General features: G+C 38.9%; 2 protein-coding genes across 2 annotated transcripts; both read left to right on the forward strand.

The window, feature by feature from the left end:
• Window positions 1-894: 894 nt before the first annotated feature.
• On the forward strand, window positions 895-24831 carry LOC308272241 (putative COBW domain-containing protein 7; the record flags this gene model as incomplete). Its single annotated transcript, XM_080708992.1, has 9 exons — window positions 895-948; window positions 3602-3708; window positions 7867-7918; window positions 14419-14487; window positions 14594-14659; window positions 18743-18876; window positions 19234-19324; window positions 22528-22568; window positions 24657-24831. 9 exons carry the CDS (start codon window positions 895-897, stop codon window positions 24829-24831), a joined length of 789 nt encoding a protein of 262 aa, XP_080565118.1.
• Window positions 24832-24992: 161 nt separating this feature from the next.
• On the forward strand, window positions 24993-26225 carry LOC308271935 (forkhead box protein D4-like; the record flags this gene model as incomplete). The annotated part of the gene is made up of 1 exon (XM_080708612.1): window positions 24993-26225. One exon carries the CDS (start codon window positions 24993-24995, stop codon window positions 26223-26225), a length of 1233 nt encoding a protein of 410 aa, XP_080564738.1.
• Window positions 26226-26722: the final 497 nt, after the last annotated feature.

Genomic DNA, 26722 nt, shown 5'->3' on the forward strand with positions numbered 1-26722 from the left:
AATTTTCTTCTTTTGTTTTCATTTTGGAAATATTCATGTCTTGAATAAAAGTTTTGTTTTGATTCATTTATTTTGTGAAGATTTTATTTGCTTACCATTTGTAACATTGCTAACATTTGCTCTATTATAGAATAGTAAACAGGCAGTGAATAATTATTACTTTAATGGGTGATTGAACTAGTGAATAAGATTTTTCTTCTGTTTCTTCGGTGTCTGGTTTTGCTAGCATATCTAATAATGTAGGGACTTTCTGAAATGGTACTTCTTGCCATGAGGACTGAAGTTGGGTTAGAATCCTTTTCAGTGAAGATAAGGTATCCATAATAGGATTATTAATGTTAGGTCATGAATTTTAGATTAAATATTTCTCCAAATTAATTGAGGTATAGCAACTTGAGTTTCCCAGTTTAAAAACTGAGACTTGGTTCTTAGCAAAATAGTGTAAGTCAACAAAAACTGACAAAAGTAAAACTGCTCTAAGTATGTGTAGAAAAGTATTGAGTACTTAAGGAATAAGAATAGAGTGTAGTATTGTCTTCTTGGCTGAGGTTGATTTAGAGGCAAATAAAAGTTTTAGGGAAGCAAATTGACATCAGAAGTAGGAGGTTAAAAAGCATTCTATTCTTATATCTTTTAGTTGTTTTTTTTTTTAACTTTAGAGATTTAAATGGACTGAAGAGAGGAAGGCCAGAACCCGTTTCCTCAGTAATAAGTTAACCAGTTCAACAAACCATTGAACATTCTACTTGCTTCTGATAAGCATTTTATGGCAGGTTCAGGATTTAAGCAATGGAGGGGGCAAAAATTGGCCAAGATTACTCATTGGGGTGAAACAAAAGCAAACAAACCAAAAGCAACATATTAGACATTAATTTATCACAGCAGGAACGTTCCATGCACAGGGTCCTTAAGAACTGGAACAAGAGGAATGAGTCCTCAACTCTTCTGGTGAGCAGTCAGAAACATTTTGACTGGGAGGGTGATCATTGACCTCAGCCTTAGAGAATGAATGAAAGTATTCCAGATGAACTAGAGTAGGGATGACTTTCCACGTAAAAGGAAGGTGTTGTATCTCAGGGACTTGCAAGTGTTTTGAACACATGGTGTTTTGTAGCAGAGAGAAAACGTGCATGACTGAAGAGATCAACAACTTACCACAAATGATTTTCAGTACCATGTCCATGGTTTGGATTTTCTCCTGTAGGCAACAAGAAGTTACTAAAGAATTTTGCAAGTGTGAGTCTTGGAAGGTAGACTCAATGCAGAGCTATTCTCTGAGGTATAGGAAGTATAAGGGGAGGGGTAACTTGGGTTCAGTGGTAGTGAAAATAGGTTTGGAAAAGGTAATTAGCTCAGTTTTGTAAACAGTTTTGAGTTTGAGGTGCTACTCGGAAAGGCATTTGAAATCCTAAAGTTGAGGACTGAGCTTTGGGGATAGTATCTGCCACTCTTGATCTGGGATTAGCTGGCAAACCCTGTTGTGAGACTTACTGGAGTTGAACAGATGACTATGACTTATTATCCCGAGTATCAGCTGTGATCAGTACTTCAAGCAATTAGCAGAAAAATGAACTTTTGAGGTTTTTTACTTCCCTCTTCTTATTTTCCCATTTAGTTTTAAAATGATGGTCATGCCTTTTTATTTTTATTTTTCTGTTTTATTGGTTTGGGAAGGATCTGATGTTTTTGTCTCTGAAAGAGGAAATTAAATATATTCAGTGTAATGGATATTAGTTTCTATTAATCCTTGAATGAATGAAGAATTTATTTTTCACGGCAGTACTAGATTTAGAGAAAGTTCATAGAAACTTCTATCTAGAAGCTTTAGCTTTTTTCTCTTTTACTCTCCATTGAGAATTTGGTGAGAGACTTTGATATTTTATTTTTCTCTGTAGAGGATTATTTGTTGTACAAATCTGTTATTGATCCTATTTTGGAAATATCAAAATAATCTGGATATAAAGCAAAATTTTCTCTAAATGACATTTTTCTCAAGGACACTTGGAGAAACAGTAGTGTATATAGAAGGTTTTTTTTTTAAAAAAAACTGAATTAGATATTCCTAAGATTGGCATGTGTAAGCTACAATAAACTAAGCTGTTTTCTAAGGTGAAGATGATAAACTTGGAAGGGGGTTCATTCATTTTTGACCTTTCAGTATAAATATTTGCTCAACTGTGAAGGTGAAAAGAAAATATATTTAATGTTAAGACTTTGGTCTTTTTTAGTGTAAATTGATACTCAGAAATTTCCACATGGTACACTCACTTCTTTGCTTGAATATTTTCCTAACTTCTTGTCTAGAATGTCCAAAACTCAAAATGTTTTTATAGTCTATTACCATAGAACTCGGGAGTGTTCTTTTAATAAGATGGGAATCTGTGCCAAGATAAAGCATTGATAATCTAACATAGAGTGTTGCTGCCACAAGGATGAGTGTGTGCAGCCTGCCGAGAGCAAAACGGGCACAGCTGGTCAGACCTAAGCTAAAGGAGACCTTTCATTTTACATGTTTGTGTATCTAAAAAAAAAAAAATCTTGAATCTGGCAAGTGAACTTTTGTTTCCTTGTGAAAAAATTTAATAAATGTTTGGCAAGCTCCAGGCATCTGATTTTAAAATGTAATTATACTTTTGTCATTTTAAGTATTCCCTTCATTTTAGCTTTGATTTTGGAGACATCACTATTCCCTGCTCTTTTATATGCTTATGTTAAAAAGAAAACCAGCCGTCCACCTTTAAAAAAATTACTTCTATGTTTTTAAATCAAACCTAATGCTAATTGTGATGTTATTATCATCTGATTTGAATCATTGTATTTCCAATAAGCTTAATTTTCATTATTCTAAGAGAAATGATATCTATTCTGATAGAGTACTGACTGGGAAGTTTTATTCTGTCTGCAATCCCATTCTGGTTTTTTTTTGTTTCTGTATTTGTGGTACTGGGAATTGAACCCAGGGGCACTCTCCTGCTGAGTTACATCCTCATCCCTTCTTTATTTTGAGACAGAGTGTTGCCCCATTGTGCCTGGCTTGCAACCACATTCTGAATGAATGGAATCAATCCATATGTGGAACCTAAGGTGTTTTTTTTTTTCCTTTTGTTGGTAAGGATTGAACCCACAGCCTTATGCATATAAGCCATATGCCCAACCTCTGACCCTATTTTATCATGAGAGGACACTATAAGTACAAAAGTTTCAGGGGAATTTGGAATGCACCTATGCTATGGTGTTATTTCCATTTTGTTTTATCTTTGGAATAATAAGCTGCTTGGCAAAGTTTCAGTTTTTTAGATGATTTGGGGGGGCAACAGAATGTATTTGAAATGGTCATCAATTTTAGGATCGAAAAGACAATCAAGAGTAAAAAAAAAAAAACAAAAAAAAAACTACCTTGTGGAAGCAATCACCAAGTAATTTTTTGCCTCAACCTTAACATTCACCCACTTGTACAAATTTTACTTAGTTTTTTGTATTAGCCTTTTTGTATTTTGTCTGTCATTTTTTTTAATTCCCCCAATAATATATGCTGATTATCTTCATGCTTATGTTTTGATTATGCTTATATGATTTGTTAGATTTGTCCTTGATTAATTAGATGTGTTTCACAAAATTTTCAACTGTCACATGGATTTTTTTCCCTTTCAGAGTTGATCTCTCTAATGTATTAGATCTTCATGCTTTTGACAGTCTCTCTGGAATAAGGTATGTTTTGATATTTTGGTCATTTTAATGTAATGTGCTTTTATTCCACAGTTAAAAGAATTATTTACACAAGTACATCCTTGGTTTAAGCTTTGTTAAAGACCCTGACATACAGGGTCTTTTGTGTGTGCTGCTGGGGGTCTCACACATGCTAGGCAGGTGCTCTACCACTGAGCTACATCTCAGTCCTCTTTTTCTTATTTTATTTTGAAACAGAGTCTTACTGTGTTGCTCAGGCTTGCCTCCCACTTGTAATTCTTCTGCTTTAGCCTCCTAAGTATCTGGGATTACAAGCTGTGTACCACCACACTTTTTTTTTTTTTTTTTTTTTTGGTGGTACTGAGGATGGAACCCAGGGGTTTTCTACCTCCAGGCTACATTCCCAGACCTATTTTAGATTTTATTTGGAAACAGAGTCTCACTAAGCTGCTGAAAGCCCCACTAGCTGAGGCTGGCTTTAAACCTGCACAATCCTCCTGTCTCAGCCTCCCAAGACCTGGGAATACATGTGTGCACCACCACGCCTGGCACACTTGTTCTTTTTTTAACAAATTATGTTTTTGAAAGTTTTGTTAATTGTTTGATTGGAAAGAACAAAGCATTTTCCTATAAATTGTAGTGTAAATGACAGCTAATTTTAGAGACTCATTGTTAATACTTATATGCCAACCACTTGTATGCCAACCACTCTAATACCCTTTCTATGGAAAAATACATGAAATATGTAGAAAGTTTGAGCTGAACTACTAAAAACACTTCCTTTACCCTTAGTGATGAATCAGCTTTCTGCTTCTTCCTGGGGAATAATTGTTTTGATAAGGGGGGGAAGAAATATTAGCTACTCTTGGATATTTTTTTAAATTGTGATAACTTACAACATGCATTCTACCTTCCTGATAATCTTTAAGTATACAATAGAGTATTGTTAACTATAAATACAACAGATCTCTGGAACTTACTGAAACTTTGTACTCATTGGATACCAGTTCCTTATTTTCTCCTCCCTCTGCATTCTGGCAACCATTCTTCTAGTCTCTGCAGTGTTTGTCCTTCAGTGACTAGCTTATTTCACTTAGCATAATGTCCTCAAGGTTCATCCATATTGTTGCAAATGGCAGAAAGTGTGTGTGTGTGTGTGTGTGTGTAGCTGAGGATGGAATCCAGCAGTCTGCCTCCAAGCTATACCTCCATCCTTCTTTTATTCTTTATTTTGAAACGAGGTCTCACTAAGTTGCGGAGGGCTTCTAAGTAGCTGAGGCTGTCCTTGAACCGCGATCCTCCTGATTCTCCTGTCTCAGCCTTCCAGATGCTGGAATTACGAGCGTGCACCACCGTGCCCAGCTTGAATTATTCTTAATTTAAAAAAATATATTTTTTTGTGGTCAAAGTGGTCTCCATTTTTTTTTCAATACTGAGTATTGACCACTGAGTTATATATACCCTTAGCCCTTTTTATTTTCCATGTTTTCTTTTTCCTTTTTCAGGAGTGGGGTACAGGATATTAAACCCAGGGCCTTGTTACCTCTAAGCTATACCCCTCCCTAGATTTTTTTTATTTTTTATCTTATTTATCTATTTTTCGGTATTGGGGATGGAACCCAGGGCATTCTACCTCTGAGCTATATCCCCAGTCCTATTTTTTATTCTTTACTTTGAAATAGGGTCTCACTGAGTTCCAAAGGGCCTCACTGAATAGCTTAGGCTGGCTTGGAACCTGTGTGATCCTCCTCTCTCAGCCTCTCAAATGCTGGGATTACAAGCGTGCGCCACCATGCCCGGCTTATTTTGTATCTTGAAACAGGGTCTCACTAAGTTGCTAAGGGCTTTGCTAAGTGGCCTCGATCCTGTATTCCTCCTGTCTCAACTTCCTAAGTACTAGGATTACAGAAATGTACCACCATGCTTGGCTCCTGTTTATTTTTTGAGACAAGGTCTTGCTAAAATGCCCAGGCCAGCCTAAACTTGAAAGTCTTCAGCTGGGATGATGTGTTCACCACACCTGACACCCTGTTTGTTTTGTGTTAGAAAAAGTTATGTCCTTTCAGGACACTCTTGTACAAACTTGTGACCTCTTTCCTGAACTGTTTTCACTGATGTCAGCTTCAAGTATCCAATTTCATGGATGTTTGATTATGATTATTGTAATAAGAAAATCATTTATCATTATGTTGAGTTTTTTCATAGACAACTTTTGTGGCTCTAGTTTGGAAATGAAAAACCTTACTCCCGCTAAACAAATATGACTTCAAGCCTAAATTTACTTTGGTCATTACAAAGTGGTCTTTTCTCCCTTTTTACTTCTGGCTTTACTAGGGCTGTGGCTAGTAAAAGAACTGGACAGCTGAGGCTGTTTCCTACTTGAAGTGTAAAGTTAGCTTTTGTCTTTTGCTACCCATTTCTAAAATGGCCAGGAACATAGCCCTTCCCAGCTTTTCATCTTGCTCTTCTTTATTATTTTACTCGAGGCCCTGAGCTATTTTGGTGGTTACAGGTCTTGTGATACATTTAGATGGCAAGAGAAATGAAAATATAGTGCCTTAAGTTTGCTTTTCTTAAACTAATTTCTCTCTGCTGAGTCTGAGAGCTTGCAAGTTGATTGTCATTTTTATAAAACACTAAAATATTTTGTATTGAAATCTTTGAATGTTATTCCTCCAAACATTTTATTTCTTGGTAGTTTATTCCTGACAAAAGGGGAGTATACTTTGAAATTATTTTCTACTTTGATATTTGTGATATCAATTTTTTCCTTTCTAGTTATGATTTTGGCTGTAAACGTGGTACTTTAAATCATCCAGTTCTTTATATTATTCCATAGTTTTACCTGGGAGAAATAGAAAATACTTTTTCCATCTTACTATGAAATTACCGTTCTTTAGAAAAAAATGGCATATATACAGAACAAGAAACTATTTTAGACTTGTACATTTTCATTAAAGCCAATGGTTGTTATAAGATTACAAGTAATATGCAAAATGGGAATTTTAAGTTGTCAGTTTTAGGTTTTGATGACATATGCTTGTTCAGAAGAGTACAGTTTCCTTTGTTTTTATGATAGAGAACATATTAGGGGCACAAAATTCTGAGACTTACTAGGGGGTAAAAAATGTTCATTCTTAAATTTTTTGACTTTTTGTTTGCATTTAATACGACTGTTATATACAGTTGTCAGAGATAAACATAGAATGTATGGTTAAAGCATATAGGTTTTCAACAGTTTTCTAATATCATTCTGTACTTGATTCGGAGCAGCTGTAGTGACACTTGTAGTAGCTATTTAGTATGATCCCATCACTATACATAAAGCCTTTGCATAACTTTTCTTTGTGCTTAGTAGCTAACCAGGAGAAGCCTTTCCTGAACAACCAGCTGGGAAGAATTTAATTTGACACTTCCCTAGTAAGACCTCCCAATGAGACTCATTCCCTCCAACAGGTTCTACAAGCTCTTTCTCCTTCCTAAACTTGCTGTTACTAATTTATCCCTCACTGTTCCTCAGGGCAAAACATCTGCAAGATTTTAAGCCCCCCCCCCCCACACACACTGGCCCCATCAGTCTAAATGTATGCTGCAGTTGTTATGGTTGTAATTTGTTATGCCATATTGATCTTCTGGCTCCTTTCATATCAGAACAGTGCACTTTTAGGACTAACCAGTAACAGACTATATAGAAGGTTTGTATTTATGATACTGTTGTTTTAAATAAGTAAATATGTTCAAGTGAAAACTTTGATAAGGAGAAATCTATTCTACTTTCTTTACCAATATTATTTTTCTATGATAAATCACTGGAGAGTTAAGGAACTTTGAACTGAGTACAAATAGTTATGTATAATTTTCTAAGCTTGTATTGGACCTGTTGAAATTATAACACAATCTATTGACATACTTAATCATACAAAACAGTGTTGTTAAAAGAATAGTTTTTCTCTTTATTATTTGTATATTTATGGTGTGTGAATGTGTGTGCTTTTAAAGAAAGACTTTAAAAACTTTGTTAGCTTTTTCTCTATTAGAATATGTGAATAACACGCAAAACTAGAACTATGAGATAGATTGTCATAGGTTTCTTCCTTATTTGGACTTTGTGTCTGAGTAATGTATATGGTTAACTCAAAAGCACTTTGATCTCTGAAATTATAAATCAGTTGTTTTTAGTTTGCAGGAAAAACTTCAGCATGTACCAGCAGCCCAACCTCATCTTGATCAGGTAAAGAAAAACCATCTTAAACAATGTTTTTAAAGTATCTTTTTTTTTTTACTAAGTTGGTCATATTAATGGGTGTTTTATTAGAACTCTTTCTAAACTGGTGTTTTTGAACTGTGTTGATAATCTTCAGAATTTTGGATGCTTTTGAAGTTGTCCAATCCAGTTTCTTTTTTAAAAAGAATATTTTGCTGGGTGTGGTGGCACATGCTTGTAATTCCGGTGCTTGGGAGGCTGAGACAGGAGGATCGCACAGGTTCCAAGCCAGCCTCAGCTACTTAGTAGGGCTCTCAGCAACTTAGTGAGACCCTGTTTCCAAATAAAATATAAAATGGGTCTGGGAGTATATCCTGGAGGTAGAAAGCCTCTGGGTTCCACTCCCAGTACCACCAAAAAAAAAAAAAAAAGAATATATTGTATTTTTAAAATTTTTTTGGTGCACTATAGTCTCACGTCATAATGTGGATCATGTTGACAATGGCATATATTCACATGGTACTTGGTGTCCTTCCCACTCCCCACCCCCTTCTTCCCCTTTTCTCTCCCTCCCAATACTGAGTGTCCATTTTAACTGTTATATTCACATGTATATACATATTTGAAGATAGCTTTTCCATGAATTAACCTCAGCCTTCTTCCTCCCCTACCCCTCCTTTCTGGCTTCGCTGAAATTTCCCCTCCATTGTCTGGAGTCCCTCTGGTATCCCTAATGATCCCTAACTTGAGCATATTAGAGAAAACTTATGTCCCTTCTCTTTCTGTGCTTGGCTAATCTTACTTAACATAACGTTCTCCAGGTCTTTCCATCTTCTTGTGAATGACATGATTTTGTTCTTTATAGCTGAGTAGAATTCCATTGTGTGTATTTCCCATGATTTTGCAATCCGTTCATCTGTTGATGGAGACCTAGGTTGGTTCCATATTTTGGCTATTATGAATTGTGCTGCTATGAACATGGGTATGCATATGTTACTGTAGTTCTCTGATTTCAGCCCCTTTGGAAAGATACCCAGGAATGGTATAGCCAGATCATATGGTTGACTCTTCCCCAGTTTTTTAAGGAATCTCCACACTGATGTCCACAGCAGCTGAATAGATTATATTTAATATAATGTACTGTAGTCTCATATCATACTGAGGTTCAGAGCGATGGACACACATGCACATAGCACTTGGTGAGCTTCCCCCTGGCCCCCTCCTCACTCACCCTCCTGGCTTGTACATAATATTGAAATTGCCATTGATAATTTTGTATATGAATGTAGTGTCAATAACTTGTTTCTTTCATTGATTCTCCCTGCCCCACCAACATCTTCTAGACTCCATCATTGGCCCACGGAGGTTTCTCCTCTTTTACCTAAAGTCCTTCTTGTATCCAGATTTCTTCCTAGCCTCCACATATGAGAGAAAACATTAACACATAAGAGGAATTCATTAAACACACTTACTTTGAATCTTAAGGAATCGTGCTTTCCAGCTTCTCCAACTACAGGCTACTCAGCATATTTTAATCAATTCTTGAAATGAGAATTTCTGTTTAAAAGTACCTTGAGGGCTCTACTTACAGTTTATTTTTACTGTTTTGAAATAACTTATTAAAAGTCTGGTGTAAAATTAGCTTTGAATTTTACCTTCAGGTAACTAGTTGTACAAATTTCTACTCCATTTTTTTCATGCTTTAAGATTTAATTTTAGCGGGCTAGGATGTAGCTCAGTGGCAAAGTGCGCCGCCCTGGGTTGGATCCCCAGTCCAAAAAGACAAAAAAAAAAAAAAAAAAAAAAAAAAGACCCCCTTTAAGATTTAATTTTAGATTTCAGGTAAATATATAAGATGTTAGGAACAAACCACATATATTTTCACTGTACCCATGTTTGGTCAAGCAGGTCCTAAATGGTACAGCTGTAGGATAACTCCTTCCATTTAGAACACAGTGAGAGGGAGAGACTGTGAGTGAGCAGTGCACCTTGTCCTCCCTCCATCATCTGGTCTGTCTGGAAGTGACCATTCAGTTCTTAGTCATGCTCAGCTGGGATAGGGATTGGATTATATTAAAGAGAATAGTAATGAACCTCTTGTATGCATTATCCAATTTAAATAATGTCAACATTTGGCCAATTTTGTTTCATTTATCCTCCTCACATTTCTTTGCTAGAATTTAAAAGTTTATATATATATATTTTTAAATAGCAAATTCAGGCATACATAAGAGCAGAATAGTATAACGAACCTGTATGTACTCGCTGTTCCTGCTGGAGTGTGTTAAAGCAAATCCCAGACATTATGTCATTTCACCGGTAAATAGGGCATGTCTATTTTGTCAAAGCTGTACAGGAGATTCTGAGGCTTTTTTCTGCTTTAGATATATAAACATGGGGAAAATATAATATTGTGGACAAAGGGTTATGGGATTGAAAGTCATGAACAGTCTAATTTGGCTTAGTGGATTTTTAAATTATGCAGGAGGAAATATATCTCTTCTCATCCATTGCTAAGTTTACAGATGAGGTCCCAGTAATAGAAGACAAATTAATAAGAAAAGAGCATGTGATTTTATTTAATAAATTTACATGACATGAAATCCTTCATAGTAAAGACCTGAATAAATGGGTAAGTGTGAGTATTTTGATGCTTGGTTGCTGAGGAGTGTGGAGCCATGGGAATATGATAGGCAAAGAATGTGATCTAGTAACACCAAGCTGGGGGAACTTAGCAAAGCCTTTTCATTCAGCGTTTTCTCCGTGGCCTTTTGTCTTTGGAGATGAGGATGCTTTTTTGCTCTAAAAAGGGAACATGGAGGGCACCTCAAATGAGACTCTTAAGACCTGCTCCAGGGGGAAGTCAGAAGATCCTTCCTGGGGTGTATGACTTGCTTCAGGGGAGAAGCATGAAGAGATGGGGAGAGTGATCTTCCTGTTTTGACCATTTTCTCCATGGCCCAGTTGCCATATTTTGGGATAATGTTGTCCCGAGTAGTATTTTTTTTTTTTACATAAAACTAAGCATCTGTAATTTTAGTGTACAATTCAGTGCTTCTTCACATATATTTTCACCTATATATCCTTGTGCACACACACACATGCTCTTAGAACTCCTTCTCAGTTAAAAATAAACTGTGTCAAATGCAGAGGTAACTTCTGTTCTGACTTCAATACCAAAAAGTGGTCTGGGAAGAAGTCAGGGCAAGAGCGGCCCTAATGTTTAAAAGTAGGAAAGCCAGGTTGTTTCAGCAGGTCTTTAGTGCAGAATTTGTGGTAGAGTGTGTTCTGGAATCCTGGTCTATGGCTTTCATTTGCCAGGCAAAGAGCTCACACAGCTGTGTGGCAATGTGACCTAAGTAGAACTGGACTTTAGAATTAGGAGACTGAGCAGAAAAATACAGTGCCATGTGATGAGGGTCTGCACTAAGTTGGTTACAGTATGAGTAGAAGTGGAGTCAGTTGAAAGCTGTTTTACAGGCTGCCTAATAATCCTGTCTGAGAACAAAAGAGAGATGAGTGATGGGAAACAAGCTAGACTGACTAGAGGAACCTTCCAGCACACCTGGAAGGCAAAGTGAGACCCTTCCCCCTTATCCATAGTTTTGCTTTTTATATTTCAGTCATTTCATTGGTCATTGCAATTCAAAAATATTAAGTGGAAATTTCTAGATACAGATAATTCACAGGTTTTAAACTGCATGCCATTCTCAGTAGCACGGTGAAATCTTTTGCCATCCTGCTTGGGACATGAATCATCCCATTGTCCAGTAAATCCATGCTGTGTGTGCTCCCTGCCCATTAGGCAGTTAGTAGGCATTTTAGTTGTCAGGTAACTGTCACAGCATCGTAGTGCACGTGTATAAATAATCCTTAGTTTACTTAACAATGGCCTAAAGTGTGAGTGGTGACGTGAAGAATTTGGATATGCCAAAGAGAAGCGTGAAATGCTTCCAATAAGTGGAAAAGTGAAAGATCTCAATTTAATAAGGAAAGAAACAAAGTCACATGCTGAGTTTGTTGAGCTCTATGGTAAGAACAATCCTCTATGAAATTCATGCTAATTGTGCTGTCATACCTCAAACTTGAAAAGTTGTGGCTGCCATGCAAGATTAAGTGTTTAGTTAAGTTAGTTAAGATCATGGCAAATGCATTGAATTTGTGGTCCTGTACTATGTGTAGTTGAGGCATGTATTGGGAGTCTTGGAATTAATGCTCCATGGATAAAGGGGACTGTTGTAAGTACTTTTGTCTATTTTAAAGTCTAACTTGAAGTTTTTTAAAAAGTTAACTTTCAAATCTTATGATTGAGCAAGAAAACACTTTCTGATTTTCCTATTACTAGCTAAAGTGAAGACTAAATGTTGGTATATTTATGTTTACATTGTTCTTTAATTATTTTCCCATTGTTCTTTAATTCTTTTTTTAAAAATCACTTGATTTTTTAATAGTTTTATTAGTGTATTGTGCATTATATTTATACGTCATAGTGAGGTTCAGAGTGATACAGGCACACTTGCACGCAGCCCTTGGTGTTTTTCCTTCTGCAGCCCATCCCACTGCTCCCTCTTTCCTCCCCTCATCTTCATATATGGATATAGTGTTACTTGAACTAATTTCTTCTTAAGCCTCCTTTTCTCTCTCCCTCTTCTCCTCCCCCAAATCCCTTCACGTTTTACTCGTCTTTTTTTTCTCTCATTTATCTAAAGTCCATTATGTTTCCAATTTTCTTTCTTACTTCCACATATGAGAGAAAATATACGACACTTGACTTTGAGACTGGCTGACCTCACGAAATATAATATTCTGTTGTTTCTGCAAAGACTAGGAATGGAACCACCATATGACCCAGCTGTGTCACTCTTTGGCATCTTTTCAGAAGAATTAAAGTTAGAATACTGTGGTGATACATGCATACCCATGTTTATAGCAGCACATTTATAGTAGCCAAATTATGAACCAACCTAGGCATCCGTCCATAGATGAATGGATAAAGAAAATTGTGGTATATGCATACAATGGAATTTTACTCAGTCATAAGGAGGAACGTAATTATGTCATTTGCTCCTTAATTCTTTTAGCTTTTCTCTTAAGTTTAGATTAAAATATAGGCTTTTTTGTTCTTTCTTTCTCTCTTTCTTTCTTTCTTTCTTTTTTTTTTTTTTTCAGTACTGGGGATGGTACCCAGGGGCATTTTACCTCTGAGGTACACCCCCAGCCCTATTTTTCATTCATTATTTTGAAACAGGGTCTCACTGAGTTCAAAAGGCCTCACTAAGTAGCTGAGGCTGTCCATGAACTGCGATCCTCCTGTCTCAGCCTCCAGAATGCTGGGATTACAAGTGTGCATCACCACGCCTGGCTTAGTTCTGGTTTTTTGCTAGTAAAAATTTGGGGTAAAAATGGTGAGCCAGGTAACCAGTTCTAAGAAGTTATGCAAAGGTGTGCTGTATTATGTTCTTCATGCCTGTTTTAAGCCCTTTTGAGCTTGGCTTGAGCATCTTATTATCCAAGATGAGGTTTTTTTTATCGTGTTATGCTTAGCCTTTGTGTATTTTCATTCCTAATTTAGGGCTATATTAGTAAAGGGAGATTTGATTTTTAATCATGTGACCTGTTAAAGGCAATCTTTTTTTTTTTTTGGTGGTACTGGGGTTCCTGGAAGCCCTTCTACCTCCGGGCTACACTCCCACGGGCTATACTCCCAGACCTAGTTTTTAACTTTATGTGGAAACAGGGTCTCTTAAACCAGCGCGGCTGGCTCCGAACCAGCGCGATCCTCCTGTCTCTGCCTCCCAAGTGCGGGGATTACAAGCGTGCGCCACCACGCCCGGCATTAAAGGCAATCTTAAACTTCTGATTCTTTAGAGTGGACAATGAGGGATTTAACAAGATGAGAGAAAAGTGTCAAAGCGAGTGTTCTGTAATGATGTTGCTCATGTTTAAACCATCGACATTATGCTCATCTCTAAGAACTCTTCCACTAGGCACAAGCTTGTTCAGTTAGAGATAAAATGAACCTTTCTTTTGTGGTTATTTTTTCAAGAAAACAGGGTAACACATTTGATTTTGAATAGTACTCTTGGCTCTGGGTAGTTTATCTTTAGCCTCATTTCCCCCGATTTATAAAATGGAAAGTAGTTACCTTTACCTCCCAGCACAGCTGTGAAGAGTAGGTGAAAAGGTGAAATGAGATGGCACAGGCCAGAGTGCTCCTCAGCCCAGTCAGCGCACTGTGTGCTGCGCTCCTTCTTATTGCTGGAATCCAAGGAAGCAAAATTAAATAATGAGTGCCCTTTCATGAGAAGTTTTTATGTAAATATGTTTATTGGTTCTGTAGAATATAGAAAATGGAGTTGCTAATTCCAAACACCAACACATACAGGTGAGGCTATAATTAGTTATATTGCCAGGCAACAAAAAATTTCATGAATATGAAATATGGTGTTTTCATCTTAAAACTGTTGTATTTTTAAAATATATTTGTATTACCGTAAAAATTATTGATTATTACTGTTGATTTACAGAGTATTGTGACAGTCACATTTGAAGTACCAGGGAATGCAAAGGAAGAAAACTTAAATGTATTTATTCAGGTGGGTGTGTGTAACTTTTACTGATTAATAATTTATCAACTGTTTTGTTGCATAGTTGTTGCTATTAGCAGAGGTTGATCTTATTAAAATGTGTCACCTGATACAGAATCTCCTGTGGGAAAAGAATGTGAGAAACAAGGACCGCCACTGCATGGAGGTCATCCGGCTGAAGGTAGTGTGCAGCTTACCTTGCAGACTGTTGGGACAAAGTCCTTTTCTTGTCTGTTACATAAAAACCATATTTGGTTTTAAACAGCAACCCTGGTCTCAGTACAAGCAGCCCTTGTCTGCTCTCATTTTTATCATTTCCATTGCTGAAAAGGAGCTTTAGACGTCACTGCAAAAAGCATGATTTACTTGCACAGCTTCATTTAGTGTTGCAGCTAAAACAGCCTGTGTACTTTGAACTCGCAGACCCTGCTCTCTACTCCCAGGTGTTCTGAGCAGCTTTCTGGCCAGTGAGCTTGACTCTAGGGCACACAGATGGGTCACGTAGAGAAAGCTGTGTTTATTTTTCCAAGAGGGCTTCTTTTAAAAGAAAAAAAATGTTAAAAATTCTGCCACTGCTGAGCCTTGTGTTTCTTGATGTATTTGGCAGACACTAGACATTGTCATACTCTATACAAAGTTATGAAGGACTAGAATTCTTTTTTTTTCTATTTCATTTTTAATATAATTATTTGGTGCATTGTAAGTCTCACATAATGTAGTCCAGATGATAAAGACACGCATGCGTACAGCACTCGGGTAGCATCCCGGTGGCTGCCTCCCCCCCTCTCCTCTTCCCTGTACATGACTTGAGATTGGCATTAGTAATTTCACATATGTACATAGCATCCATCGCTCTCTTGGTGTTTCTCTCCATTATCTAAAAATCCCTCTTGTGTCCCAATTACCCACTAGCTTCCACACAAGAGAGAAGTTACTTTCTGTGACTGACTAATTTCACGTAATGTTCTCTAGGTCCATCCATTTTCCTGAAAATGACATAAATTTGTTCTTCTTTATTACTGAGTAGAAGTGCACTGTGTGTACATCCCATAAATTTGTAATACATTCATCTGTTGATGGACACCTAGGTCGGTTTCATAATTTGGCTATTAATTGTGCTGCTATAAACATGGGTATACATATATTACTATAATATTCTAATGTCAGTTTTTTGGGAAAGATACTCAGGAGTGGTATAGCTGGAGTATATGGTGGGTTCATTCCCATATTTTTAAGGATTCTCCATACTGATATCCATGGTGACTATACTCCCACTGGCAGTGTATTAGAGTTCCTATTTCTCCACATCCTCATCAGCATTTATAATTGTTTGACTTCTTTTTTTTTTTTGTTGTTAATTGGTGCCTTATAGTCTTAGATCTTAAAGGAATACAAGATTGTAGAGGCATACATGCACATATCACTCATTTAGCCCTTCCCCAATTCTCACCACACTCCCTCCCCCCTCCCTCCTTCTCATGTTTGGTTTACTGATTGAAATACTTGTAATATACATTAGGTATTAGGGAATTTCCCTTTTCCTCCTCCCACCCCTCAGGTTGCGTTATTTGCTCATCTAAGGTTTCTCCTTCATCTAGAGCTCCTCTTATGACCCCTTTTCTCCCTAGCTTCCGCATATTAGGGAGAGTTTTTGTGACTGACTAATTTCACTTAGCATAATGTTCTCCAGTTCCATTCATTTCCCTACAAATGACATAATTTTGTTCTTCTTTATGCTGAGTAAAATTCCATTGTGTACATATCCCCTAGTTTTGTAATCCATTCATCTGTTGATGGACATCTTGACTGGTTCCACAGTTTGGCTATGGTGAATTGTGCAGCTATGAACATAGATCTGCATGCATTAGTTTGGTAGTTTGGTTTCCATTCTTTTGGGTAGATACCGAGAAATGGTATTGCTGGATCATATGGTAGGTTTGTTCCCATTCTTCTGAGAATCCTCCATACTGTTTTCCAAAGTGTTTGCACTAATTTGCAATCCCACCAACAATGTATTAGAGTTCTCACTTCTCCACATCCTTGTCAGCAGTTGTTATTGTGTTTTGAATGACTGCCATTCTAGTAGGAGTTAGGTAAAATCTCAGGGTAGCTTTGATTTGCATCTCTCTGATTGCTAATGATGTTGAGAATATTTTGATACACTTATTGGCCATTTGCATTTCTTTCATTTCTCAGTGCTCTGTTCAAATTTATGCTGGTTTCTTTCTCTCGTCAAGATGTTCTCACAGAGAGAGATCGAGTGTCATCAGGACTGATACGCACTTCCCTTGGTTGCCATCTTCCTGGAAGTCTGTTGTTTGACTTCTTGATCACTGTCATCTGATTGGGGTTGCATGGAATCTCAGTGTAGTTTTGATTTGCATCTCCCTGATTGTTAATAATGTTAAACATTTTTCATGCATTGACCATTTGTGTTTCTTTTTTTTTCTGGAAGTGTCTATGTAGTTTAATTGCCTATTTCTTGATTGGGTTATTATTTTTAGTGTTAAGTCTTTAAGTTCTTTGTATATTAAACTAGAAGAATTCTTGTTCTGTGTTTGGAAACCCATTCATAGTCCTTGAAATATGTATATGTATATAATGTTACAAAAGGCGGGTTTTTTCCCCCCCAGGATGCAGTAGTTCGTAAGGGAAGCTTAGCCAGTCCGCAGTCATTTTAAATGAGTGTCTACTCTTGTCGGTTCACAAATGTGCATACAATTTTTATTAGTGCATAGACTCTTTTCTGCTAGTGGCTGACTTTCTAGGGTTGCTAGAATGACAGAAGTTGAGGCTATGCAAAAACTATTTAGATTTGGGTTTCTTCTTTCCCTGTGCTGGCTCTCCCTGGGATTGGCTCTGCTGAATAACAGGTGGACCCAGTCTACTCCACATCACTCCCACTCAGAGGAACCAAAGCAGTTTCTGTTGCTGCTGCTTTATGGTGGCAATGCCAGTCAGCATTCCATGACTGGCAGAGTATATTTCTTCCTGTAACTGCATTTTATCCTACAGTAGTAAATGCAGTAGCCACCCAGAAGAACAACAGTTTGGGCGTTTACACTAATGCTGCCACTGTGTAGTTCCATGACTTGTGTGGGAGCCTCTTAGTTTGGATTTTATTCTTATATGTGTGACAGTGTTTCAGCAGGTGTCTTCAATACTGTCAACACTGAGTGATGCTGGGACATCATAGCCTTCCTTCTTTTTGCTGCTACAAATAATTAGTCATTTGGTAATCACCATGCTTACAATGTTAACACTAGTAATATCTGATGTTTCATAACTTTTATATAATTAACAAAAAAAATGATGCTTATATGGTTTTCTCCAAGGAGTTTCTTATTACAAAAATTCAAATTTAAAAATTAGAAATAAAATTCAACACAGGAAAAGAAAAACTGTAAGGAAATATAACCAAAATAATTAATTATACCAAAATTACACAAAATTGTGTGGTAGGAGTGACTGAGTAGCTTGTCTCCTACCTTTTTTTATTATTTTATTTCTAGGGGCATTCTATCTCTGAGCTATATTCCCAGCTATTTATTTTTCTTTTATTGGAAACAGGGTCTCACTAGGTTGTGAAGGCTATCCTCATCCTGCAATTCACCTGTCTTTGTTTCCCAAATACTGAAATTACAAGCACATGCCACCAGGCCCAGCTTCTTATAATTTTTAAACATACAGGTAATATAACAAATACGTGTAACAAAAACTATTTTAGAGACATTTATCTCCACTGCAGGTGGTTTATTAGATCATTTGGTCCTTTTTCTTGGCAAATCAATATAATACAAATTTTAATCCAGATGAATATCATAGCCTTATTTTATCATTGTCTATTTATTGCATTCTATTTCCAGAACAGATTAACTAATTGTCTGAATCCTATAACTTCTTGAATTTTCCTAATAATTTTGCTTGTAATCAGAATAATCAATAGGATATGTGGTATAGAACATACATCATTATTTTGTTGTTTTTTGCTATGATAACACTAAAAGATCATCCTGATTACATGTATTAATTATATCATTAAAAATATTTAAAAAATAGTATATATACAAAACAACTTTTAAAAAATTGATGTTTTAAAATAACTATTTTCAGTGCACAAATAATTGGAATTAAATAATTTTCCCTGTTTTCCTATGAGTTTGTATTTGGAAAAATAATAGCAAAAATTAATTTACTCACATCAGTGTACTATTTCTGCAGTCAACTTTGAGCTGAAGCTGACTGGTCGTTCTCCTTTGGGCAGGGGCTGGTGTCAGTCAAAGACAAGCCACAACAAGTGATTGTCCAAGGTGTCCATGAGCTCTATGATCTGGAGGAGACTCCAGTGAGCTGGAAGGATGACACTGAGAGGGTCAATCGACTCGTCCTTATTGGTAAGTGACACAGGACAAGCTTTCTAAAGTAAAGATCCAAATAGGATTAATGTGCTACTTAAGCAGCATTAACCACCCAGGTCCTCTTTTGTAACTAAATAAGCATATGATTAAAACTTTGTCTTAATTATATGATAGCATTCATAAGAACTTACGAGGACTTTCACTCTTCATACAATTTTACAAAAGTTTTTAAGCACCAATTTGGTTTTGAAACTTTAGAGAGTTAAAGGAATCACTCAATTACTAAAGTTTTTTTATAAATTTCTGAAGATCATCAAGCATTTAATAATGTGGAATTGATGGGTGACCTGTCATTTTTATAAGCATGATATAATTGTACTGTTTTGTTTACAGGCAGGAACTTAGATAAGGATATCCTTAAACAACTATTTATAGCTACGGTGACAGAAACAGAAAAGCAGCGGAGAGGACATTTCAAAGAAGATCAAGTTTGTTCATAACACTAGAAGCATTTCTTATCAAAAGGATTGTATAATAATATAAGCAAGAATACATTTTCTATTGGGTATATTTCAATCATCTGTTCTTTTTATTCCATTATAAAATCCAATGTACTTAAGATAATATTTATTTTATAGAATATATAAAATTTAGCAAAACAGTATTATAAAACATTTGACATTCATGTAATAAAATATAATATCCTTGGAGCTTTTGTGTATGTTTTGTTTTTTGAGATGAGTGTTTCACAAAAATTTCTTTTGTAATTTGTTTTGAAGTTTATATATGCTGAATTTCTTACTCATTGTTTATATAATAATGCTACAACTTTTTTCAGCATTTTCATTTTTTCTTAGAACTTCAAATGATTGAAGAGCTACAATGATTATTGTTATTAATAAAAATTTTTAAAACATACTGTCATTCTTTTCATTAAATGAAACAAGATACTGTTGTCCCTAGGGATTTAAAAGGTATAAGAAATTTGAGTTAGAGAAATTAAACCATTTCTTATTTATGATCAATGCCAAGCCTTACCAGTAGTCAGTGTAATGAAATTTCAGCCATCTTTTTTGTAATTTATGTAGAAGATTCCAATTGTAGTATTTTTAAGTAAATTTTACTACTGGTATTGAATTATCTTAGTTATCCTTCACCTCTAATTTTCAGTATAAGATAAAAAGTTAAGAGGTATCAGATAACTACAGACAGCTATTGATAGTTTAATAATCTGCATCTAAATCATTGGTGTATAAGTATTTAGTGACTCAGTTTCCTTCTGTTCCTACTAAAAGCTAAGTCAACGTAACTACTCAAATTGTAAGAGAAAAGCATAGATGAATTTAATGAAAATTTTTTCCAAACTAATAGTTGTTAGTACCACAGAAAGCTAATAAAATGGCTTTTGAAAAAGAAGCAACATCTGTATGTTTTGAATGATTATTATACTCAGAGGCAGAAAACTAATTGGTTAAATTGTCTCAAGTCGGTTATTGATTTGAATTCTTTTGGGTCTACCAGTGAGGTTGTTCATCTGCTCTTCCTTTTGTTTTGTACTTTTAAAATATACCTTTTTAAATTGCCTCTTGATTGAGGGTCAGCCTGGTAAAGAGATAGGTTCATGCCTTTCTGTCTTCCCTGTCAGTGCATTAACAGGGAGTGAGCCAGAAAGGACCTCCAAGTAGCTCAGTCCTTGTGTTGGGTTCCTAAGCAGACTCGGGGGCTTGTAATTATCATCCCTTCTTTCTACTCAGAGTTCTTTTATTTAATGCTTTGCTTCAATAAAATATATAGTATTTTGATTTTTAAAGAGTCTTTTAGGGCTGGGAGTGTAGCTCAGTGGTACAATACTTAGGTAAGGCCCTGGGCTGGATCCCCAGACCACCAACAAAAAAGGCAAGCAAAAAAGTTTTGAGTTTGGGGTTGTAGCTCAGTGGTAGAGCCCTGGGTTTACTCCCAATACCAAATAAATTTTAAAAATAGAGGATTTTAAAATTCATCTAGGAGTGAATTCATTTGAATCGCTCCCCCCCCCCATGCCATTTCTGAATGGCACGGGGCTTTAACTGTCTTCTGTATTTCTCTCTTTTTAATAAACTTCTTTAAATCCTAAAAAAAAAAAATAATCTAGGCTTCTGGGTAGAAATGGTATAAAAGCATTTTCCTAGGTCTTTAATCTCTATATTATGAATTTTGAAGGCATTTGTCAACAAAGTAAAGCTAAAAAGTTCTTAAACTAATGATTGACTGATTGCTGGTACTGGGAATTGAGTCCACGGGCCTTCCATGTCTGAGCTAGAGCCGCAACCCTATTTTATATTTTATTTTGAAATAAGGCCTCCCTAAGTTGGTGAGGTTCTTGGTAAATTATAGAGGCTAATTTCAAGTCTATGATCCTCCTGTCTCAGCCTCCCAGGTACTGGGATTATAGGCATGCTTCACTGTGCCCCACTTATCAGTACTTTATGTGTTAGAGGCTTGGTCTCTTTCTATGAATTAAAAAATCATTTCCTTTGAATTACTTGGGTAGGTGGGAAAACCATTTTTGGAGATTATTTTGAAAGGACTTTCCCACATCTAGAAATGCCTTACATTAGTGAGTGGGGTGATATGAAAAGAAGTGAGTTCAGCCTTTCAATGTCTAGCAACTCACTCTCCTTAAATGAGAAAATGTTGTTTTTTGATAATGAGTCATAATTTTAGATTTTTTTTTTTGGTGGTACTGGGGTTCCTGGAAGCCCTTCTACCTCTGGGCTACACTCCCAGACCTATTTTTATACTTTTTTTAAATTTGGAAACAGGGTCTGTTAAGCCAGCGCATCTGGCTTCAAACCTGCGCGATCCTCCTGTCTCTGCCTCCCAAGCGTGGGGATTACAAGCGTGCGCCACCACGCCCACCTTACTTCCCATTTCTTCTTACTCTGTCTGCCACACCTTTTTTTTATTTCTGTGTAGATTTGTCTATTTAGAATCCTCTCACTAAGCATGTATCTAGGGTCCACCCAGGTTGTAATTGTGTGTGTGTGTGTGTGTGTGTGTGTGTGTGTGGTGTGTATCAGTGCCTCATTCCTTTTTATTATTATTATTTTTTTTTTGGGTGGTACTGGGGCTTTCTACCTCCAGGTTATACTCCCAGACCCATTTTATATTTTATTTGGAAAAAGGGTCTCACTAAGTTGCCAAGAGCCTCACTAAGTAGCTGAGGCTGACTTCGAACCTGCGCAATCCTCCTGTCTCAGCCTCCCAAGCGCGGGGATTACAAGCGTGCGCCACCACACCCGGCGTAAGAATATATATTTAAAGAAAAGTTTTAGATTTGCAGAAGATTTGAGCAGATAGTACAGTCTTCCCCTTGTGTAAACACACTTATCTTACAATGGTATGGTATATTTGTTACAATTAGCCAATCAGTGTTGATACCTTATTAACTAAGGTCCGCAGTTTAGTACCTTAGTTTTTGCTTTTATAAAAGTTTTTGTTTTTTAAAAAAATAACCTTTTTCTGTTGGAGAATCCCATCCAGGAGAGCACTTTACATTTAGTAGTTATGTCTCCTTAGACTCCTCTTGACTGACAACTTCTTAGACCTCTCTTGATTTGATGCCTTTGAAAGTTTTGAGGAATAGCCAACCAGATACACAAGGTGTTTGTCTATTTGAATTTGATATTTTTCTCATGCTTGGGATTTTTAGGAGAAAAACCAAAATGCCATTTTCATCACAGCCTATCAAGGGTATGTGTTCTCAATATGATCCATGACTGTGCCGCCTTGACACCTGGCTCAAGTTGTGGTTGTCACGTTTCTCCACTGGGAAGGGTTACTCCTTTCCCCTGTCACACTGACTCTTTGGAAGGAAATCACATGCATGGCCCACATGTAGTGGGAATTATACTCCACCTCCTTAGGACAGAGTATCTACCTAATTTATTTGAAGATCTTCCGTAAGGAAGATTTCTCTCAATTCCCCCATTTATTGATTAGTCATAATTTTTAATCACGTGGATACACAGATATCTATTTTATACTTTGGGTTGTACGCAAATACCACTTTATTTTGTTACTCAAATTGTCCCTGCTTTGGCCATTGGGAGCTCTTTTAGTTGTGTGTTGGTGCTCCTTTGGATACACACCCACTAATATGGGAGTTTCTATTTTGTTTTGGAGCACATCCTTACATCCTTTTGTTTGTAAATAACCAAAATCACCATTGGTGTTGAATTTAGGAAAACTAAGAATACCGCCCCCACCCACTTTCCCAGGCAATCTGCTTCCTATGCTTATAGAAGTGTACTTCTCTAGCAGGGGGCGGAGGGGAGGCAGCAGGTTAAATAAGACACCTGTCCCAGCCCTTCTGGAGCATAGTATATAAGATCACACAAATAGTCATTGGGAGATTGGGATTCAAACAAATCTCATTTTTCCCCGTACTTCAAGTTGCAGGTAACTAGAGTCTTAGGGGTAAAAGCCTTAGGAGTAGAGGATAAAGCTTGACAAAAAGACTTGCAAGAAAGCTGTTCTATAAAATTTATCCTGAAAGGACTAGCTACTTTAAACTACTTCTAATCATAAAGTTATGAAACTACTTTTGGGGGGTATATTTTCCCCTTGTAGTTAGCTTCTGATTTCTAACTACTTTGTTCTTCTTCGAGATTGTTTTGGGTATCTAGAGTCCATATTCCATATCAGGATAGATTTTTTCTGAGAAATAAATAAATAAATGTATGATAGCTTCACCTAAAAAAAAAAGAAAAAAATATTCTCTGGTAAGAAAGAAAGCAAAAAGAAATATTGAACTGTTATCTTTTAGTCATCAAAAGCTTGGTATCAGACAAATGAAACTGTTTTGTGAGATTATCATTAATATTGGATAAATTGCTATAAAACTAGATGTCAACCACTAAGCCAAGCATGGGAAGGAGGGATGGGGAGGGAACGGGGTGGGGATCGGGTAGGGGCTAACTGGGCGATGTGTGCATGTATGTCTACAAAAGTATTTTCTTTATACCATTATGATGTATGAATACATTGCACCAATAAAAAATAAAAAATAAAATAATAAAAAGTCAATACTATTAAGAAAAAGAAAATAAACATTAGCAATCACTGTAGTGGAAGTATATTGTTTTGTAAAAAATCCATCCTTGTCTTTACAGTTGTGTGTTGTCTTATGTGTCTTTACGTGGAGATGTTGATATAAAAGGTGTTTCTTACTGTGAGCCAGACGTTAAAAGAACTGCGCCCATAACAATGCTAGTATACTTAACCTTTTTCTATACATTCGAGTCAGGCAGAGCCTTTGGGGGAGCTCATGTGGAGGGTAATAGAACGAGACTCCTCTTGGGCTGGGGCATAGAGTTAGAATATTAAAAATAATTCAGCCACCGGGCGTGGTGGCTTACGCTTGTAATCCCCGCGCTTGGGAGTCAGAGGCAGGGGGATCACAGGTTCGAAGCCAGCCGCGCTGGTTTAAGGGACCCTGTTTCCAAATAAAAAAGTATAAAAATAGGTCTGGGAGTGTAGCCCGGAGGTAGAAGGATATCCAGGAACCCTAGTACCACCAATATAATAATAATAATAATAATAATAATAATAATAGTAATAATCATCTGTCCGTTTTGTATGAAGACAGAATTCATCAATGGAAATGGGTGATCGGCCATCTAGGAAACACGAAAACATTCTTTTACTGTTTTCTTTTTTTTTGTCTTTATTTATTTCTTACAAACATTGTATTTCAGATCTACAGGGAGCCCGGATGTCAAGGTAGACTTAGGTCGTTATTGAATATCACAAGTTCCCACCTCGTTTTTATTTACACAGTTTTAAAAGCGGGTCCACAGAGCCTGGGCGGCGCGGGCTAGTTAGTGGGCTGCTTAAACCCCAAGAGCGCAGCATCCTCCCCGGGAGCAGGATGGGAGGAGGGGGCTGCAAGCGGTGGACCCTGATCATTGGACTGCGTCAGGGGGGCAGTGGCACCACTCCGAGGTGGGGTTGAAGAACGTATAAAGGGGGCAGGCCATCACACAGGGTCAAACCAAAGGCAAGGCGCCTTTCTGCCGTGGTGTGGGGAAGAAGAGCTTCTTACAGCACTGTGGTCTCGGGCCGCCCGCCCAGGCCAGGCCAGGTGAGCATCCTCGCTGCGGGACCTGGTCCTCCATGAGCGCACCTCGGGCTGAGCGCCTTTGCGCCACCCCGCAGCCCGGCCTCCGAAGCTCGGATGGAGAGGAGGGCGAGATCGACGTCCTGGGAGAGGAGGAAGATGAAGAGGAGGAGGAGGAGAAAGACGGGGAGGCGGAGAGGAGCCCTGGGAGGCGGGAGCCGCGGCGCCAGCGCGGGCCGCAGGGGGCGCGGCGGGGCCCGGGGCGCACGGAGCGCGATGGCCCGGGCAGCGCCGGCGACTTTGGGCGTAAGTTCAGGGCCCCGGCGCGGGTCGCGGCGGCCTCCGGGGACGCGCCGCCGCCGCCCAAGCCCCCCTACTCCTACATCGCGCTCATCACCATGGCCATCCTGCAGAGCCCGCACAAGCGCCTCACGCTGAGCGGCATCTGCGCCTTCATCAGCGGCCGCTTCCCCTACTACCGCCGCAGGTTCCCCGCCTGGCAGAACAGCATCCGCCACAACCTCTCGCTCAACGACTGCTTCGTCAAGATCCCCCGCGAGCCCGGCCACCCGGGCAAGGGCAACTACTGGAGCCTGGACCCCGCCTCCCAGGACATGTTCGACAACGGCAGCTTCCTCCGCCGCAGGAAGCGCTTCAAGCGCCACCGCGCGCCCCAGGGAGGTCCCCTGCACGCCCCGCCGCCGCCGCCCGCAGCGCCCGGCCCCCTGCACCGCCCGGGCCCCGGGCTCCCGCTGCGCTCCCCCGCGGGGGCCGCCCCCGGGAGCAGCCCCTGCGCGCCGCTGCACCCGCTCCCGCTCCGCCGCCTGCTGCTCCCCGGCCCCGAGGCGCCACCGCTGGACCCCCAGCCTTGCGAGCAGGGCGAGGGCCGGGCGTCGCGGCCTCGGGGCGGATGCACCTCGTTCAGCATAGACAGCATCATGCAAGGGGTCCGCGGCGGGGGCGCAGGGGCGGCGCACACTCTGCCCCCGATCCCGTGGAGCTACTGCCACCTCCTCCAGCGCCAGGCCTGCCTGTTGCAGCCCCCGGCCGCGGCCCCTCTGCTGCACGTGTCGGCCGCCACCGCCGGGACCATCCTGCAGCAGCAGCAGCAGCAGCTCGTCTGTGGCAGCGCCATCTGCTCCCCCAGCAAAGGCGCGCTGCTGGGCCAGCACCTGCACCTGTCAGCGGTGGCCGCGCTGCTCAGGTGTCAGCCCCAGGCAGAGGGCTCGAGGCTGACGTCTCCGGCCATCCCTGCCCGAGGCGCAGAGGGGACCTCGCCGGCCTTTTAAATGGCTCCCACGTCCGGCTCCCGGGGCGACTCCGCCAGGCGCACCTGGAGCCAGGGGGCGCCGCGGACCCAACCGCCCAGCGCCCCGCCCCGCCCCGCTGAAAGTGTGCGTCTGACTCCCGCGGCCCAGCAGCAGCTAATATCTGTTCGTTGCAAATAAATAAAAAGGAGCAGTGGTTTTCTGTTTTCCCTAAAAACAACTGGAAGGTCGTAACTTAGTGGGTGTGGGGGTCGACTCTCTCCTTTGCTTTACCCGCCTTGAGTGGTGGCTTCCACGGTTTTTCCGATTGGCACATTGAACGTGAGTGGGGTACTTTGCTCTGGTATCAAAAGAGAGAGAGAGAAACGTACATTCCTCCTGCTTCCCATTCTAGGACTGCAAATATTCTCAAATTCAGTGCAAAATGCTTATGCTCTCTGTGTCTTCCTGAAATCGATACATAAAATGATAGAATTTTAACTTTAGAACACTCATTTCGTATGTGTGTCTGATGTGCC

Source organism: Muscardinus avellanarius (genome assembly GCF_963383645.1).
Source record: "Muscardinus avellanarius genome assembly, chromosome: 13".
NCBI classification, from domain to species: domain Eukaryota; kingdom Metazoa; phylum Chordata; class Mammalia; order Rodentia; family Gliridae; genus Muscardinus; species Muscardinus avellanarius.